Source organism: Patiria miniata, unplaced genomic scaffold (genome assembly GCF_015706575.1).
Source record: "Patiria miniata isolate m_02_andy unplaced genomic scaffold, ASM1570657v1 HiC_scaffold_30, whole genome shotgun sequence".
Classification (NCBI taxonomy): domain Eukaryota; kingdom Metazoa; phylum Echinodermata; class Asteroidea; order Valvatida; family Asterinidae; genus Patiria; species Patiria miniata.
In genome coordinates, this window is record NW_024037070.1 from 9424093 (window position 1) to 9440673 (window position 16581).

General features: G+C 39.7%; 2 protein-coding genes across 2 annotated transcripts in view; one reads left to right on the plus strand and one right to left on the minus strand.

Annotated features, from left to right (window-relative positions):
• LOC119739516 overlaps nt 1-16581 on the plus strand; it is a 35736-nt gene that overhangs the window by 6414 nt on the left and 12741 nt on the right. Inside the window, exons 11-33 of the mRNA XM_038214494.1 lie at nt 119-771; nt 1420-1533; nt 2262-2430; nt 2684-2872; nt 3143-3277; nt 3793-3894; nt 4424-4468; nt 4650-4844; nt 5366-5497; nt 5656-5779; nt 6635-6774; nt 7214-7348; nt 7631-7695; nt 8208-8310; nt 8586-8864; nt 9045-9134; nt 9553-9615; nt 10207-10268; nt 10754-10883; nt 11542-11621; nt 14759-14884; nt 15249-15371; nt 15923-16049. Coding sequence (XP_038070422.1) covers nt 119-771; nt 1420-1533; nt 2262-2430; nt 2684-2872; nt 3143-3277; nt 3793-3894; nt 4424-4468; nt 4650-4844; nt 5366-5497; nt 5656-5779; nt 6635-6774; nt 7214-7348; nt 7631-7695; nt 8208-8310; nt 8586-8864; nt 9045-9134; nt 9553-9615; nt 10207-10268; nt 10754-10883; nt 11542-11621; nt 14759-14884; nt 15249-15371; nt 15923-16049 — 3381 coding nt within the window. The remainder of the gene's footprint in view (nt 1-118; nt 772-1419; nt 1534-2261; nt 2431-2683; nt 2873-3142; nt 3278-3792; nt 3895-4423; nt 4469-4649; nt 4845-5365; nt 5498-5655; nt 5780-6634; nt 6775-7213; nt 7349-7630; nt 7696-8207; nt 8311-8585; nt 8865-9044; nt 9135-9552; nt 9616-10206; nt 10269-10753; nt 10884-11541; nt 11622-14758; nt 14885-15248; nt 15372-15922; nt 16050-16581) is intronic.
• Nucleotides 12571-13349, minus strand: LOC119739515 (alpha-N-acetylgalactosamine-specific lectin-like). The gene has a single exon (XM_038214493.1). The coding sequence runs from the start codon at nt 13195-13197 to the stop codon at nt 12658-12660; it is 540 nt and encodes a 179-aa protein (XP_038070421.1). The 5' UTR covers nt 13198-13349; the 3' UTR covers nt 12571-12657.

Here is a 16581-nt window from a genome sequence, read left to right on the forward strand (position 1 = left end):
GGGATGGGTTGGATTGAGTTGGGTTGGATGGATTAGGTTGAGATGGGGTGGGATGAACACTTGTAGGAGTTAATTTGTTGTTGAGCGTCTGTTTTGTTTGTTGTAATTTTTAAACCAGGACCAACTCATGGCCGGCTCAACAGTTAGTACTACTTCACCTGGATCCCTTCCAGACCGTACCCTTGCACAACAAATGGAATCATCCAAGCCAAGCTATACAGAACAGTCATCTGGGAAGCTTCCATTTGCTGCACGGGGGTTGTCCTCCAAGGGATCGCCGCCACACATCCCAGCCAGCAGGGGGAGAGATTCAACCATACCAAGTTCGACTTCTCAGTTCGCGTCCAAAACGGGGAAGGCTGAAGGGTTACTGCAGCATACTTTGTCTTCCCAGGATGACGCAGACAAGCTGAGATTGTCTGCAACCTCCACCAGACAGGCTTTGGCAAGACTGCAAGCCATCAAGGAAAGAGCAAAGATGTCCACTGAATCCTTACAGCGACAAACACCCACAGAGACACCCAGACACGATCCCTTACAACCAGGTGACCGCTCACCCTCACAAACAGGCCCACAGACTCTCAGCCCCACCACCGCAACAACAACTCTGCCAACAGGTGCTACGAGATTGAAATCCAGTTCTTCCTTGCTGGGTGCCACCAGATTACCGTTCGCTGTCGACGGAAGATTCACCGTGTCACCCGAGGAATTAGCAGCGAGAGCCGTGAATCTGCCCAAGACATTGCAGAGTCCAGCAAGACAAGCCCAGAGGTATGTGTGTCTGTCCTCAATTACAGCTAAAGACTCAAAGCAGTTAATGTTCATACAGACTCATCTGGTAACCACAATTAGAGGCTATTAATAAGGTGGCACCACGCACATGCGCATGCCACACACACTCTTAAATTTGAGGCATACGTGAAGCTTGATAACTTCTGGTCAAAGATGCATAATATCAAATAAGTTTGCGAGTGTAATCTGCACACAAGTGTGCTTCCACTTTAGGAAAAGCTTCCAATTGTTGTCACTTTAAAATTGCTTTCTGCATGCTATTTTTGAGTGTCACCCCGAAAAATCAGATTTGTTTTTTAAATTGCTATTTTTGAAAAAAAAAAAAAAAAAAAAAAAAAATCGAAAAAAAATTTCTGCCGACATTTAGTTAAGGAATGGTTACTTTACAAATTTCAGATTATTTGTGGCCTGGCAATAATTCAGGCATATTTTTTTTTCATTCATGATGGGTGCAGAAGCAACCCAAAATATAAGTGTATTTTCAGAGGGTTGAAAATGTCCAAAACAGAGAAAAAGTAGCTTTTTCTGTTTCAGTAAAACATACAAATTGAAAAATTGTCAGGGAAAAACAATTGAATATGATTAAACCATTTTAATATCCATTGCCTTTTTTGTTTCAATGTTCAGAAAATCCCAACGAGGTGATACATCCTCAGATCCCGATTATTACTACTCTTCCTCTGATGAACCCAGTCAGTATGTGCCATCTGTGATGCCACAGTCAAAGGTCATAGGCCAAAGGTGAGGATGTGTGGATCTTTTAATGTTACACAGCCCGTAAATAAGATTCCAACAGTCTTAGGGGCCATTCAAAATGATCAATGTTTTCAAATTTTGGTCGTAATAAATTGACTTGCTATTCAATGCAATTCAAATACATCTATGCCTAGTTCAGTGACAGTGTGTTGAAGCCGTTGGTCCACTCCTGTTGCACATGTACCCAGATGACTTTATGTACTTCATGAATTGATAGGATGTTGGAAATGACTGGTTGCAGTCTTCATAGACACAAATATGACCGTGGTTCTGTCTTCTTTGTGAGGAGGTGGTCTTGTGATCGATGAGAATTGATACATTCAAACAAACAAAATCTTTTAATTGAAAATTGATTTTTTTTTTTCAATTTTCAATTAATTTCCTTGACCTACTCACCAACATTTTCGCAACCAACAATCAAAATTTAAAAACAATTAAAATTTAAAAACATTTTTAAATTTTGAACGGCCCCTTGGTTCCTTATTGAAATGTGAAGCGTTGCAAGGTGAAATGGTGCAATAAAATTTCCAGTTACACAATGGAATTAATCTCTTCTAGGAAGAAGTACGTTTTTCGAGAAGAACCGGAGGTGAAAATTGTTCTTTCTTTTTCAGACAGTGTACTGTGTCCTTCATCAGCAAATAGTACTCTGAACTAAAGAGTGAAAGTTAAATTGTAGATTTGTGATTCCATTTTTTTATCATTCCTCCCAGGCTTCTCAAGCAAATTTCCTCGACTCATGCTGCATCCCCAGCATCTGACATTCAGGAATTGATGTATTCTCATATCAAGAAGACGTCTCGTGTCTTGATTCATGGTGACCGGCCGCCGAGACCCATGATGAGTATAGAGCAGTCGCCGTTCCCTGATTCCATCCAAAAGGTGAGAGATTGTCGCTCCTGTGGTCTGCTCTTGATGCTCGATTGGTATTCTTGTTGCATTAATTGTGGCAAATGCACAGAATTATATGGTGACAGAGAAATTGATCCCTGGTTAGAAAAGTTCACATAGAACAGTGTTTGGAATAGTGTACCACAACAATAAGTTGTTCTGAAGTTGTCATTTTGTGCCTAAATCATAACCGATGCTTCAGTCATAGTTATGATGTTACTTTTCATATTTCTCCTGTCCACAGAAATTGACCAAACTGGGCTTCCCATCGCCCAGCGACATTCAAGCTTACTCCTGGCCGATCATTCTCCGGGGGAGGGACATGGTGGGCATATCCTCCCCTGGGACTGGGAAGAGCCTAGCCTTCCTGCTTCCACTCATCACACAGTCTTTACAGCCGTCCACATATTCATCACTGCCGCCTGGCAACGGGGTGAGTCAAAAAACTAAAGCGAATATTTATTTGTGAATAATCGCAGCTTTGATTTGTCAAAATTGGGGCGGGGCCTTTTGGATCAGTAGGAACCTTAGGGGTCAGGGTTAATGAATATTCATGATTTGTTTTCCTGTAGCCCCTTGTGATCATTGTCAGTCCCAGCTGGCGTAAGGCAGCCGAGGTGTACGACCAGTGCAGCAAGTTTCTGCCTACTCAGAGGGGTCAGGGTTCAGGGTTAATGAATATTCATGATTTGTTTTCCTGTAGCCCCTTGTGATCATTGTCAGTCCCAGCTGGCGTAAGGCAGCCGAGGTGTACGACCAGTGCAGCAAGTTTCTGCCTACCCAGAGGGGGAGTAGGGTTATACTCATTCATGGTGCTGGATCTGAGGAACAACAAGAGGTATGCCTTGAGGTTATTGTCTCTGTGCATAAACATAGAGGGCGCTCTTTGCATAGACTGCTTTATGCATTTGTGTATGTTTTCACTTAATATGCAAAACCCAGTAGCATTTAGCATCTGTCACATCACGCAGCTGCTGTCTTCTCCAGAATTACTGAGAAATTTAATGCTGGGTCAGGCTCATTTATATAAACATTGTGTATACTCAGTGCTGTCAGGAAAAATGAAACAGGCTTGCATTGGTGGGACTGGAACCCACCACCTCCTGTTTATAAGTGCAGATATTTATTAAAGTACTCAACCAAGAAAGATTTCCAGGGTCAGCGGAGTGATTCAAAATCGAAGTAGAAGCAGGCACCGCAGTCATTGACTTGAATGATGGAATCAGACAATGTTTTCAAAAAGATATTTGACCAATAACTGTCTTTTGATTGCAGTAATCAGTTGGTCAGTTTGTTTCTTGACAGTTCATTATGCATGCTTCAATCAGCCATTGTTGTCTGTTTGTTGAGTAGGTCCAGTTGTTGAATGGCTGCAGTATTCTGGTGGCAACCCTTCCCTGTCTTCTTAGAATGCTGAGAGACAACCACACAAGCCTCAATCGACTCAGTCACTTGGTTAGTGAATTTATTTAAGTCCAAAACAAAACTCAAACCCTGTAGTGGAGCCCCAAAACTTTTTTCAAATTTGCAACATGAGGTTTTTTAGCTGTAGTGTATAGGATATTTTTAGGGTGTGCAATTATGTACTCCAACTTATGCTTAGAAAATGCCTCCAAAGCAGTCTTTCTGACTAATGGCATTTGGAATGTCTTTATCCTCCCAAGAATTTGCTATGAACGTCTCTTCATTTTTTAACTGTATCCACCACTTCCCCTCAGGATAATGAAATTCAATTATCCAATATAATGAAGTTCCAATATACCTAATAGAGTTGAATGATTTTAACCTCTGGATTTTAAGTTACCCTAATTCAGTTTTTCTTTTTGCAGGACGAGGTTCAACTTCAATAATCATATTTAAACCAAATCCCCAAAAATCGAAAATGTAGAAAAGACATGGAATAGAAAACTTTGAGTCATCCATATCAGAATCTGTACAATTTTAAATGCCCTTAAATCTGTTACATTTTTGGGTTCTTCTCAAGGTCCTTGATGATGCTGATATCCTTTGTGAAGACTTCACAGATAAGGTATTGCTGAAAAAGCCCATTGTTTTTTTTGTCATTATTGTGACTTATGATGATGACTTATGATTGACTGCGATGATTTATGATTGACTTGTGATGATATATAATTGACTGTGATGATTTGACTTGTGATGATTGACCTTGATTTCCTGCTGATCACTCCCCCCCCCCCCCAATCCCCCAGGTTAAGGAGCTGATGTCTGAGTATGCCTCAGTCCTCTCCAGACCCAACAGTTCCCGCACCGCTCCCCGTCAACTCTTCCTCTTCTCCTCCCAATGGACCATGGGTCTGGGTTCCTTCCTACGTGCCTACATGGCTGATCCTGTTGTGGTCATCGCATCGCCCCTGGAGGCGGCCGTCTATGCCCGGGTGGGACAGGTAAAGGGATAGGTGTCATTCCATAAAGCTGGGCTCCAAGTTTGTTTGTGTCGCTGTCACAGCTGCTATAAGATTGTGTAAATTCAGCACACATTCTTATTGCGCAGCTTCACAACAAATTTGTTGCATAAGTCCTCACATGGCATAAGTTGTACACTGTTTCATGGAATCGGCTGTATAGGCCAATTTCACACAGCAGAAAATATTGCTAAGCAAATTTATGTGCTAAGCATAAAAAATTGTGAGAACCAATCAAAGGCACAATAAAGCCCGGTTCATACTCGGCGCGAAAGCGAAGCGAATTTATGACATCATTGCAAGTATTCGTGCTGCAAATCCGTGAAAGTTTAACATATTTCAACTCGGGCAATTAGCTTTGTATTCGCACGAAGTATGAACCGGGCTTAAATTTTATATTGTTTTGGCTGGTATCCTGCTTATGCTAAGCAGATGTTATCTGTGCTTAGTATAGTTATCAGCATTAGTGGTCACTCTGTGTGTTGTTTCTTTGCACTCGTTAGGTCGTGCTTAGAGAGGAGCCCAGTGAGCGAGATGGTTTCCTCCGAGGTCTTCTAGACTCTGGATCCCCGACCAAAGCCAGACGGATGATCATCTTCACCAACAGCAAGGAGCAAGCTAAGCGGCTACAGGAGGTTAGTCTGTTGTCACAAGTGACACGTTATATTATTAAACCGCCACTGTCATTTCTTGAAACATTATGTTGAAAAGAGACAGTCAATTATGCATTGAGAGGAACGTCTTGAGTGATTGGATTGTTTATCTGTGAATTTTAATACTTGCACGTAATCAGGTTCTTGTCGGTGGTTTCTGCCATTACGCGCTGCTGGCCTTCAAGGGCATGCCACAGCACCATTTGGAGACGGTCAAGACAGAATGGCATGAACACCACCACAGCAATTCCCAACAAGTCCTGGGTGAGTCAGGTTCCCTGCTTTAAAGTAGGCCTTGTATGGTGTAGGAGACAGGGTTCCCAACATGTACACTTGAAAATCCTTCAAAAGAGACTCTTGCTTTTTGGAGAAGCCCACTGCTTAATCTTATCCGTGTATCAAAATTGTTGTCTAAACCTTTTCCCTATAAAGATGATTAAGTGGAAATAAATATGAATGAATGAATGAATAATATGAAACCCTTGGAACTTGGATGATTTTGCAAATGTGGACGTTTTTTACAGACAACTGTTTAGATGCTTTCTAACTCTGAAAGGAAGTTATTGTTTGGAGAAATCTTTTATAAGTTGATTTATTAACCACACATTTCTCTATTAGGGTAGGTCACTGCACGTGGTGTTCGAATCACTTGGCTGCGGCTAGCAATAACACACGAGGCTATAGGGAGTGGGTATAGCCGCTAGCCAGTGGCTTCCATTGGTGCTTATTTCCAGCCGTAGCCATTGGTTCAGATACAGGCTCAGTTGTACTCTTCACTTTGCAAAGCCATAGATCACTTTTGGAATTGGCCGTTTCATCCAATATAATTTCTACATTGATCAGTATGTCAGGCTTATATTCAAAATGATGAACAGCGGCTCAGTCTGAACCACTTGGCTACTGCCGGCAATAGCACTGAGTTTATGGGAAGTGGCTGCAGCCTCTAGCCAGTGGCTTCCATAGGTGCATGTGTTAATTCATTCATTTATTGATTCGGACAAGGTGCAAGAGTGCTTCGCAGGATGCACAATGAATAATAACAGATTGTGGTGGATCTTGGACCCTCTTATTGCATGCCAGTTTCTGGAATAATTTCATTTTACTCTGACATTCCTGTAGTGTGCACCGACGATGTTATTCAGGACCTGAGCATCACGAGTGCAAACACCGTGGTCCACTACGACTTCCCTTCCTCTAAGCAGAAGTTTGGCCTGCGGCTGAGCTGCATGATGGATAGTTACTCCTCTCAGATAGAAGAGGTAGGCGTTTATAGATGGGATTCATCATGAACTCCAAAGGTTCTTATTTGTGACCTCGTACACAAAAGGTTCAGTTTACAGGACATTGTGCATTATGTCCACTGGTTCACTGGTGTCTGCCCAAAGTATTTAAGGCTTATTTTTGTGTGTGAATGTGTGTAAGCCTGAAGTGTCTTTGCTTGGGCGTCGGGTGCGCAATGGCAATTGCGTCCATGTGTCTGTCATATCTCGTTGTGTGTCACCATTGAGGGGGGTACGCGTGCATGTTGTCCATATGGGCTCCGTGCGCGAACAAGAGAGGGCATTTATACCTCGTTGTGGTTCATTGCATAAAGTGCACACGTCTTGTAAAGTACGCACGACTTGTTTTATTTTGAATCTGCATGAAGCCATGGTGTCTTTGCGTGAGTGCCAACACACTTCTCTTCTTTCTTTTTAGACGAAAGTTTCCGACTGCCGGTCGATACTGCTGATCTCTAGAGAAGACATGACTCTCATTCCTGGACTTGCCAACCTCCTGAAGAGGTGCAGCTTTGCCATCCCCTCCCAGCTCAACGTGGAAGAGGCCATCACGGTAATGTTTTGATAGAGCAAAGTGGATTATACCATTCAAAAAAAGGTTGATATTTGTATACTAGACCTTATAAGGGCAGAGCAGAAGGCAGTGGTTTGATATAAAAATCTGATCATTTTTTTTCATTTAGTTGTGAAAACTTTTGCTCGTTGAGTTTTTTAAAGTTGCAGGGGCCTTGCCTCATTGTTATAGAGCTTCATCTGAAAATATGCAATTATGCAAATCTCAATCATAAATATGCATACAGTATATTCAAATTTTGCTTTTAATTTTGGTTCCCAGGAAAAAGAAAAGAACAAGAAAGGCAAAGCCCTGTGTCGACAGCTGAAGGCGTTTGGTGAATGCAGGTAATATACAAAAACCAATCGGTAGATTTAAGAACCAGAATGTTTGAGGATAAAAAGTTGATTAAAAATATCCTCAGCCACCCTCTATACTTCTGTAACTCATTTATATTTTATAAGCAAAGAAAAGTACAAAGGAAGCAGAATTGAGAAAATTAATACCAAATTCAATCTTGTGAGATAATTGTCACTTATATTTTAAACTCGGAAAAAAAAAGATAATATCAATTTTTTTTTGGGCGTATTTTATAAACTAACACGATAAAGAACTGTAAGTTTTTGACCTTAACCTGCTGGGATTTATTTCAAGTAACCAATATCTGAAATATTCACAAGTCACAATTTGGCCCAGACCATTGATCAAGTAGCACATTACATTAGTCAAATGTAAAGTAAGGCATTCTGAATATAACACAATTTTCCAGTAAAGCAAGGTGTTCAGTTTGGTGGAGTTTTGAAGGTTTAAGGTTTTTCCAATACAAAACTTTAAAATTACTCTCGTTCGTGTGTTTCAGGAATAAATCTTCCTGCCTTGGTCGTCATGAGATGTTTGCTGATGCGGATGCACCGGGTTGCCATGCCAACCACATCCGTCTCCCATCGTCTGGTGTTGTCAAGGTAAGAACTACTTGGGTCTGTTGGCTATCCTCTTTATATCTAGGTGATGAGGATATTTTTCAGCGTAATTAGATGACTTTTTTCTAGTATGTTTTATTGTAGCTTGAAGCTGGTTCTTTTTTTGTGCAATTGGGAACGCGAATATAACTTGATGACATCACGCACATTGTTTTTGTCTCAAATTTGAAAAATTTGAACAATCGTATGAAGTACTAATCAGCTTTTATTCATACAACACATGTATCCTGACACTTTTGTCTCAACAAATTTGGTAGATTCTGATCACGCACATTGTAGACGCGACTAACTTCTACGCTCGCATCCTTGAGTATCGCAGCACCGAGGCTAGTGACCCTGTTGCCATGCCGATGACCCACCTTGACCTAGCCTTTGAGATGGCTGGGTGGTTTAGTGACCCCGCCCACTGTGTGGGTATTGGCACTCCTATGGCTGGTGACCTCTGTGGTGTGGAGGACGCACGCCATGTCTTCCATCGGGTCAAAGTTCAGAGGTCAAAGAGGTCAGCACGTGCACTCACTGAAGAGGAGAAGGAGGTGGGCTTGTTTGCTTTCTTAAATTCTTGAATTCAGCTATTCAAATTTTGGAATTTAAGACGATGGTTTGTGCTCTTTTTAAGACAAACCCAATTTTGCAATTTTTGATTTCTTTGCTTACCTTTACTTTTCTTTCTAGAAACATTAAGGCTATAATTTTCTGTGCTTTTGGTCCAAAAGGTTCAGTTCGTGGACCAGGGAAGAATTGAGCGGGTAACAGTGAGCAAGTTGATGAGACTACCGGATCATTTGTATTCCAAACCATACCAGGTAGGAAAACAATTCCCAAGCAAATTTATATTTTGTCAATTTCAGTTTGCAGTTTACTCAAGCCCACATATGTAATTCTCATGAATGTGATCGTTTGGTTAAGTTGTGATGTCAAGTTGATGAATTTTCAAATTTTGTTAAACATGTTCATTTTTTTGGCATAATATTGCCATAAATGTTTAAGGAAGCAGAAATGCAGTCAAATTTCCATTTTCTAGAAATCAGAACGTCAATACTCATTCAAGCATTAGCCAAATGATGGGTTTGAATTGACACATTTGAGTATTATTTGTTTTGAAGGGATTTCTGAAATGATTGTGTTTCTTGTAAAAGTGTAGGACTGTTCCGAAAGGACAAAAGTGTGACTAGCTTTCAAGAAGTTGTAATGGAGATAATTCATTGCTCTGTATTATTTCAGGCTGTGGAGATTTACGTATGTCGAGTCAAGCCGGTAGATGATGACACTGAGTGGACAACGCAGGTATGTTGGATTTTTTTCCATAATAAGGAAACAAGGAAACCCATTATATGGATTTGTTTTGGTAGAAGCTTGGAAATATGACTGATTATAACAAACATTTTAGTTGATAGGAGTCAGTGCCTTATATGCACGTTGTACCTCACATGCTTACACTTTGTTTTGGTGAGAGACAGGGAAAAAGTGCTGTCCTTTCCACTTTCTTTCTATTATTTAGTTATTTATTTAGTTATTTATTTATTTATTTAAACTTGTTTATACACGGTAACCCATTCAACCAAGGTTGTTTTTCAAGGGGCTGTGTTGCATAAAAATAGGACAATACACCAAATATAATCAGTAATTGAAACTTATATAAAACAAAATGAAACATGAAGTCAGTGTGCAAAAGTAAGAACAAAACTTTAAATAAATAAACATAATATAGTATGACCTAACGGATAACTGTAGTTAAACAATCATCAGAACAGTAAAAATCAATATACAAACCAGACAAGATTTAAGTAAATTACACTTGAAATCTCTCTTTAGTAGTGGTATTTGTGAAATCTTTTCATATATTTGTGGAGAGTAATTAAATATTTTTGTTTTCAGGCGGGTTTCTTCGTTCATGACATGATCCACGACAAACAGATGGAAGGGAAGATTAATCTAAGGTAAGAGTGGAGTGGTTTGAAAGTCTTGAGGATGTCTGAACATTAATCCTTCCAGACACATCCTAATCCATCTGGAGGTTTGGGGATAATTCCAGGATTCTGCATGTTGAAGTTCGAATCCTGCATATAAACTTTTTGAAGCAAGCAAAGAAATGATTGACAACTTTTGGAACCAGCCAGCTGATGTGAGCAAGCTCAGTGGTCGAGTGGCAATACATTTGCACTAGTAAGTAGGAGGTCATGGGTTCGAGTCCCACCCGAGTAAGCTTGTGAAATTGTTCTCATAAGTCCTCAGACGATGCTAAGTATAGAGTGTTTTAAACAGAAAAATAGAAAAAACATTGAATCTAAGAAGTTGATTACAGCTGGCAATACACGTAAAAATCCAATTCCCATAAGTTCTTGTGTTACTAACTACTATGTGAAGGTAATTCAGAAGCAGTCTATTTCATTTTTTTTTTATTTTTTTTTATTTGGCACTGTAGCTTGGACAACACCTTATGGCTAGACCCTGTAGTGCAGCGTGTTCATCTACCCAGCATCAAGACCACCGTCAACATGTACAACGTCCGGCAAGAGTTACTGGACGCTGGATTGGCCGTAGACAACCCAGAGGTGAGAGATATGGCTTGACCTGGGGTCAATACAAGCAGTGGCATATAGGTTTTAACGAACAAAAAAAGCTGTTTCTATGGGTGTCGCTAGAGCGGATGTAGGAGTGGTTGTACACCCCTATTGGTTGTTTTTTTTTGCCAGTTAAATTGTTGTCCTGTCGATAAAGCTGTGGTTTTTGGCCAATATGCCGTAACGAAGAGTGCCACCTATTGTTTGATAGTGATCAAGATTGCCCACTATGAACAGCGTCCCCAAAAGTCAGAATATATAATGCAGTGTGCCTTTTTTTAACATTACATTCGACTTCCTTTAGGACAACTTCATGGAGTTGAAAAACATGTAAAGTCGTCAGGCCCAGGCATCATGAGCGTATGTCAATACAGCAATCAATTCCATTTTGATGTTGGGAAGTATCTTGAGCCAAGTGTTTTCTAAAAAAGCTGATTTTGTCATTTTTCTTGCACATTAACCACAACAAAATAGTAAAAAAGAAAGATTGTAAATATTTCGAAAATTTGAGTTTATTGTTAAAATAGCCTTCGAATTAAGATCTTGTGCTCTTTTTCAAAATTGCACTTGCAAGTCTTGCATGTGAAACTTCAATCACTTGTTGGTTTTGATTTGTGAACTCTGCACTTGTTCCTTTTTGTTTTGATAGCACATCACCAAGTTGAGGAGGAAGTGTGAAGGAAAAGTGCCCCTGCCAGACATGGTTGTCCCATCGGCACATGAGAATAGGTAAGGAATCGTCAGATATTTGTCTGGAATTGTAGATTCTACTTGGCATTCGTGTGTATTCCACTGAAAGATTCAAGTCTGTTGAACTTTGAATGCAGAGATCGCAATTTTATGCCTAATTATTCACATTTCACACAAATGTGACTGCTGATGCAAGACACTTTTCTGATGTTCGTGGAAATTTTCCAAGCTGGGAATTCAGTAGAAGGTGACACACTGCAAGAACTATAAGTTACTTTTCTCGAATTATATCATATACAGTCGAGTCTCATTATAACAAATTCGTTCGGACCTAGCCAAATTGTTTGTTGTATCAGAATTTTGTATTAAGAGGAACATCAGACCCATTCATTGTGCACATAACTGCACAGTCGGGACCAAGGCTTTATGTTTGTTATAACCAGAATTTTGTATTAACAGAGTTTGTACTAATGAGAGTCGACTGTATATCATTTTAATCAAATACATGCATATAACTACAAGTTGGGTATTAAACAAAGTCTATATTGTAATTTCTCTACTTATTATAAATATTTATTTAAAGTTCGCTCTTAAGACCGAATTGTAGATCATAGTTTAAAATCCTTTTTATGATTTTGCCAATAAAGTATCAGAAATACTTCAAATGATAATTTGTTTGGTAGGTAGTTTAATCTTCATAATCACTCTTGGAGGGCAACTGCATTAAAGGGGCACTAGGTCCTGAAATCCCCGAAAATTTCATGTTTTGGATTGTTTACTTATCCTACTTCAAACATCTGGTTGAAAGGAAACCAACCTAATGTCTTACCGTTCCTGAGAAAAGACGAAAAAAAAGCGCGGTTGTTTACATCGGACAGGACGGAGCACGAATACGTTTTTCCTGTCGTTACCCGTTTGTATGATATATACGCTGTGTGTCTCGGGAACAGCTGATTTTTTTGATTGTCTGTGACTGACCAAACAAAAGGAGGGTTAAGTGTACATTACTTGGTGTAAAACTGTCAGTATCGTCTCTTGCTGGAGTTGAGGAGAGTTTGACTACCGGCCTCCTATCTCAAATGTGAAGATGGGAAACTCGCAGATGCATCTTACAAATGAATTTGAAAGCTTTGTCACAGTCATCATCATTCCAGGTACCAGACAGGCTGAACATGCTGATGCAGTGCTCCTCGGGGCCCTGACTAGGCTGCCTTATGAACCAATTGTCGTACTTGCCTCGGCTCCCGTCTGTCCAAACAAATTGGCCTGTTTGCTGATCCTGGACGTAGCCGATCCACTGGCTGTCAAAGGCTACCATCGGCAGGGGGTTTGCATCCCTGATGAAGGTGTTTTCCTCCTTGCTGCCTATGGAGGCAAGGTGAACAGGGGCTCCAGGCTTGGAGTAACTTTGACAGTGCGCCTCGGCTTCACTGTGAGATAGCGTGGTGGCTACGTACAGATAACAGCTGGCGTTGTTATATGAAGCCCATCCTGTGGGACACATAGTTTTTGTATGACTGCTGATATCCGCTGAACAATACTGAGCGCTGGCTGTGCTGCTGCTTACAAGCAGATGAAATATAAGGAGTGCCATCTTTAGATTTGTAAAAAACATGTCGCTCCAATACACTGTCTAAAAGTAATTTTAGTTGGCGATGTCAGAGTTAGTTTGGAGTAAATGTCTTCCCTTCTGAATCCAAACAAAGCAATGCTACTCAAGAACACATCTGCAAATTTTTTTCAAACGTTTTAGTTTCCAGTGATGAATTGTTCACAGCGTTCTGTGGCGATAAGAAATAAATCAGATCCAATTACCCAATTTCATATTTTTAATCAATCAACAGCTTTGCAAGATCGCTTGTAACAAGCTCATCTGTTTGTCAAGTGCTCTTTATGTCAATTTACTTTCTTCGACTCGCTGAGCGACATGTACATGTAGCTGCACTATTAATTGGCCAATTTATCCGTGGCTTTACAGACTATTGACGTACAAAGAATGAGGCACTCAAGAGCTCTGACTGCTCCGGGTCCGAAGGTCGTTCAGAGTGACAGTCCTGTCTGTGAGATTGTTCTTATATTGCTCCTGTCGCTGTCGAGTGCCCTCCATATCCATTAGCTCCATGGCTCTTTGTGTTACCCACCATAGTTTTTCATTGTTTAATTAAGACATTCCATTTTCTCCACCAACACAGTCTCAATTTTTCTTCTGAGACACAATAATTCATTGTATAAATGGGTAACATGTTAGCATGTGTAATGATATGGACAAGATTTTACTCTCATTTTTAATTAAGATTGTTGACAGAATTGGCTTTTGGTATTGTAGAATTGTATTTTAAAAATGAAAAACTGTTTTATTTCTTTTGTTTTGAAGGTGCTGATTAAATGTAATTTTATTACAGTTTTAGGATATATCGGAATAAATATATATATTTATATATTATTACAGTTTACATACCATGAAGAAAATATAATGGTATCGCTAATATTCTAAATGAAGATGTTTTAACACTGGGTCACCACTCACAACCCTTCCCCCGCTAAAGTTTGCGAGCATTGTATATTCAGAACTGTCTGAAAGATTGAGAAAGTAATCCATTAGCTTGATGGGAGGAGACTTGACACGACATCCTGACTGAAAGTACAGATGTCTTAACCATCAACCACTATGGTGCTGACAATGATTGTGATTGTGTAATCTGCCCCTCCTCCTTGCTCTTGTCGGGTTAATCTTTTTAATAAGACATTTTACGTAGTATTTTGAAATACATGAAGCTTCATTTGCTTTTCTTGTATTTTGTTTGTTTCCAATAATAACACCAATCCAAATCCAAAGAGGAAAGTTAGGAACCTAACCTGTTGAAGTTTCAGCTCAGTGGATATTACGCTTTTCGAGAAAACAGTGAAAAGCCAAACTTTTGATCAAGAAACACAATTTCATTAAAAAGCGCTCTTTATATTTAAAAGAATTCAGTCAATCGATTGTTGGTTAGAAATCGCCTACATTTCTTGAATTCTTCTAAATGACAGCAAACCAGATGCAATAATTTCACAGAGTATTTAGTACAGATAAGTTTTTTATTTATTCATAAATTGCTGGGTTTCTTTAGGATAAACACAAATGATTCCATATTCCTTGACCACTGTCTCCTGTTTTCTCCATGTTGTTCTTGTAGGAGCCAGCCCATGCTCCTTCCAGACCCTATCTACCTGTCTCCTTCTGATGACTACTACCCTGTCTATGTATCATCTGTCCACACTCCAAGATGCCTGTATTTGCAACTAGCCAAGTATAATGACAGGTAGGCTGCAATAAAATGTCTGTTACTTCTTTTTGGTACATTTTTCTGGCAGATAATGATGTATTTGTTTATGCAGGTGTAAAACAAGCTAAAATGTATAATTCTCAAGTGCTATTTTACCATTGAAAAAAAGGAATTAATTATTTTAATTGTTACTTTTTATTTGTCGGCAATTAGATATGGACGTATTTGCTGTGGCTTTGGAGTGCTTCATCCTTTTTGTCTCACAAATTCCTAATTTTGCAAGAATCGACTGACTAATTTTTGCCATTTGACAATCCAAGCCCTTTTATGTTATTTTGAGATTGTTAACCTCGACCTTTTGGGGTATAATGTATTACTCAATTTTCATTTTACCTTCTAGACTGGATAAATTAATGGAGGAAATCAATGCCAAACTATCGGATAATAATGCTCCCCCACCGCCCAAAGATTGGCAGCCCAGAGTTGGGGAAGTGTGTCTGGCCAGGTTCCATGAGGATGACAGGTAGGCCAGACTCTGAGACATTGTCTTCCGTTTGTGGATATTGAACCATGGTTTATTACACATTTGTCCCTAATCACTTCAAAAACACAAGTTGTCCTGGCCATAATTTACGTTCCATGTCATTCAAACTCGAAGTGACCCAGCATTATTTAAGCCTTTTATTCGGCCAAGCTTTAGCCCAGTTTGCTATTTAGTTTTTGTTGGACGTATTTTGGTCTCCCTTGACTAATTATCAAAAACGAAGTATAAAATGCCAACCAAATTTGGCAGTATCCTCAAGCAGCACTGTGCTTGAAATAATTGGCGAACAGCAGAACCCAAACTGAAATACCCGTGTTTCATATTTTTCCTATTTTCATGTTTCATATTTTTTAGATAACCACTGCCCAATGGGATAAATTGTCTCAACATGAATTTGACTTTACTTTTGACTATTACATTTTTTCTTATTTTGATCAAATTGATAGCTTCAAATGACAAATGCTTGTATCCTAAATCAATCGCTGCATTTACTAGGCTTTTTTTTTCATTGTATGATTTCATTTTCTCAGATGGAACCGGGTGCGCATCTTAGACATTCCTGGAGACGGTCGATATGAGGTGTTCTACTTGGACTACGGTGATAGAGAAGAGGTTGCTAAGGACTGGCTACATCCTGCATGGAACAACATCCTCAAGGTAACTGGGAGGATGGAATTCTGCATCAGCAAGATGTTATACATCCAAGAGCTATCAAGAAACTGCACAAGTTCATGGCACAATCTGTGCTACTTTGTTTTTAAAATTAGGGCAAAACCCAATTTTCAAAATTTTACATCTCCTCCAAATACCAACACACAAATTCATGTATCTTTCGTTGGCAATTATATAATTGCGCTGAGTGTTAGCATGCACTCATGAACTCATTCATACGTGTAGGTTCATCACACCTCAAGATCACTCACTCTTGTTTTACTATACTCCCGAGGACGATACTTTCCTCTGTTTTCCTTTGTCCCTGTAATATAACACTCTCCCATAGATTAAGCACACAAACCTACTACAGAGGACCCAACTCCCGAGGACTGAAAGGATCTGTTGTTCTCCCTTTGTGTGTCTGTCCTTGTGGGCTATGTAGAACAAGAACATGCATACAGATGTGTGTGAACACGTTGATTGCTATCAACTTTCCAGTCATGAATTTTTGTTTGGTTCCAATTTTCTGTCTTTA

What these genes read in the sequence shown, in the direction of transcription:
- LOC119739515 (XM_038214493.1), bottom strand. Translation starts at nt 13,197, where the DNA reads ATGTTTTTTACAAATCTAAAGATGGCACTCCTTATATTTCATCTGCTT.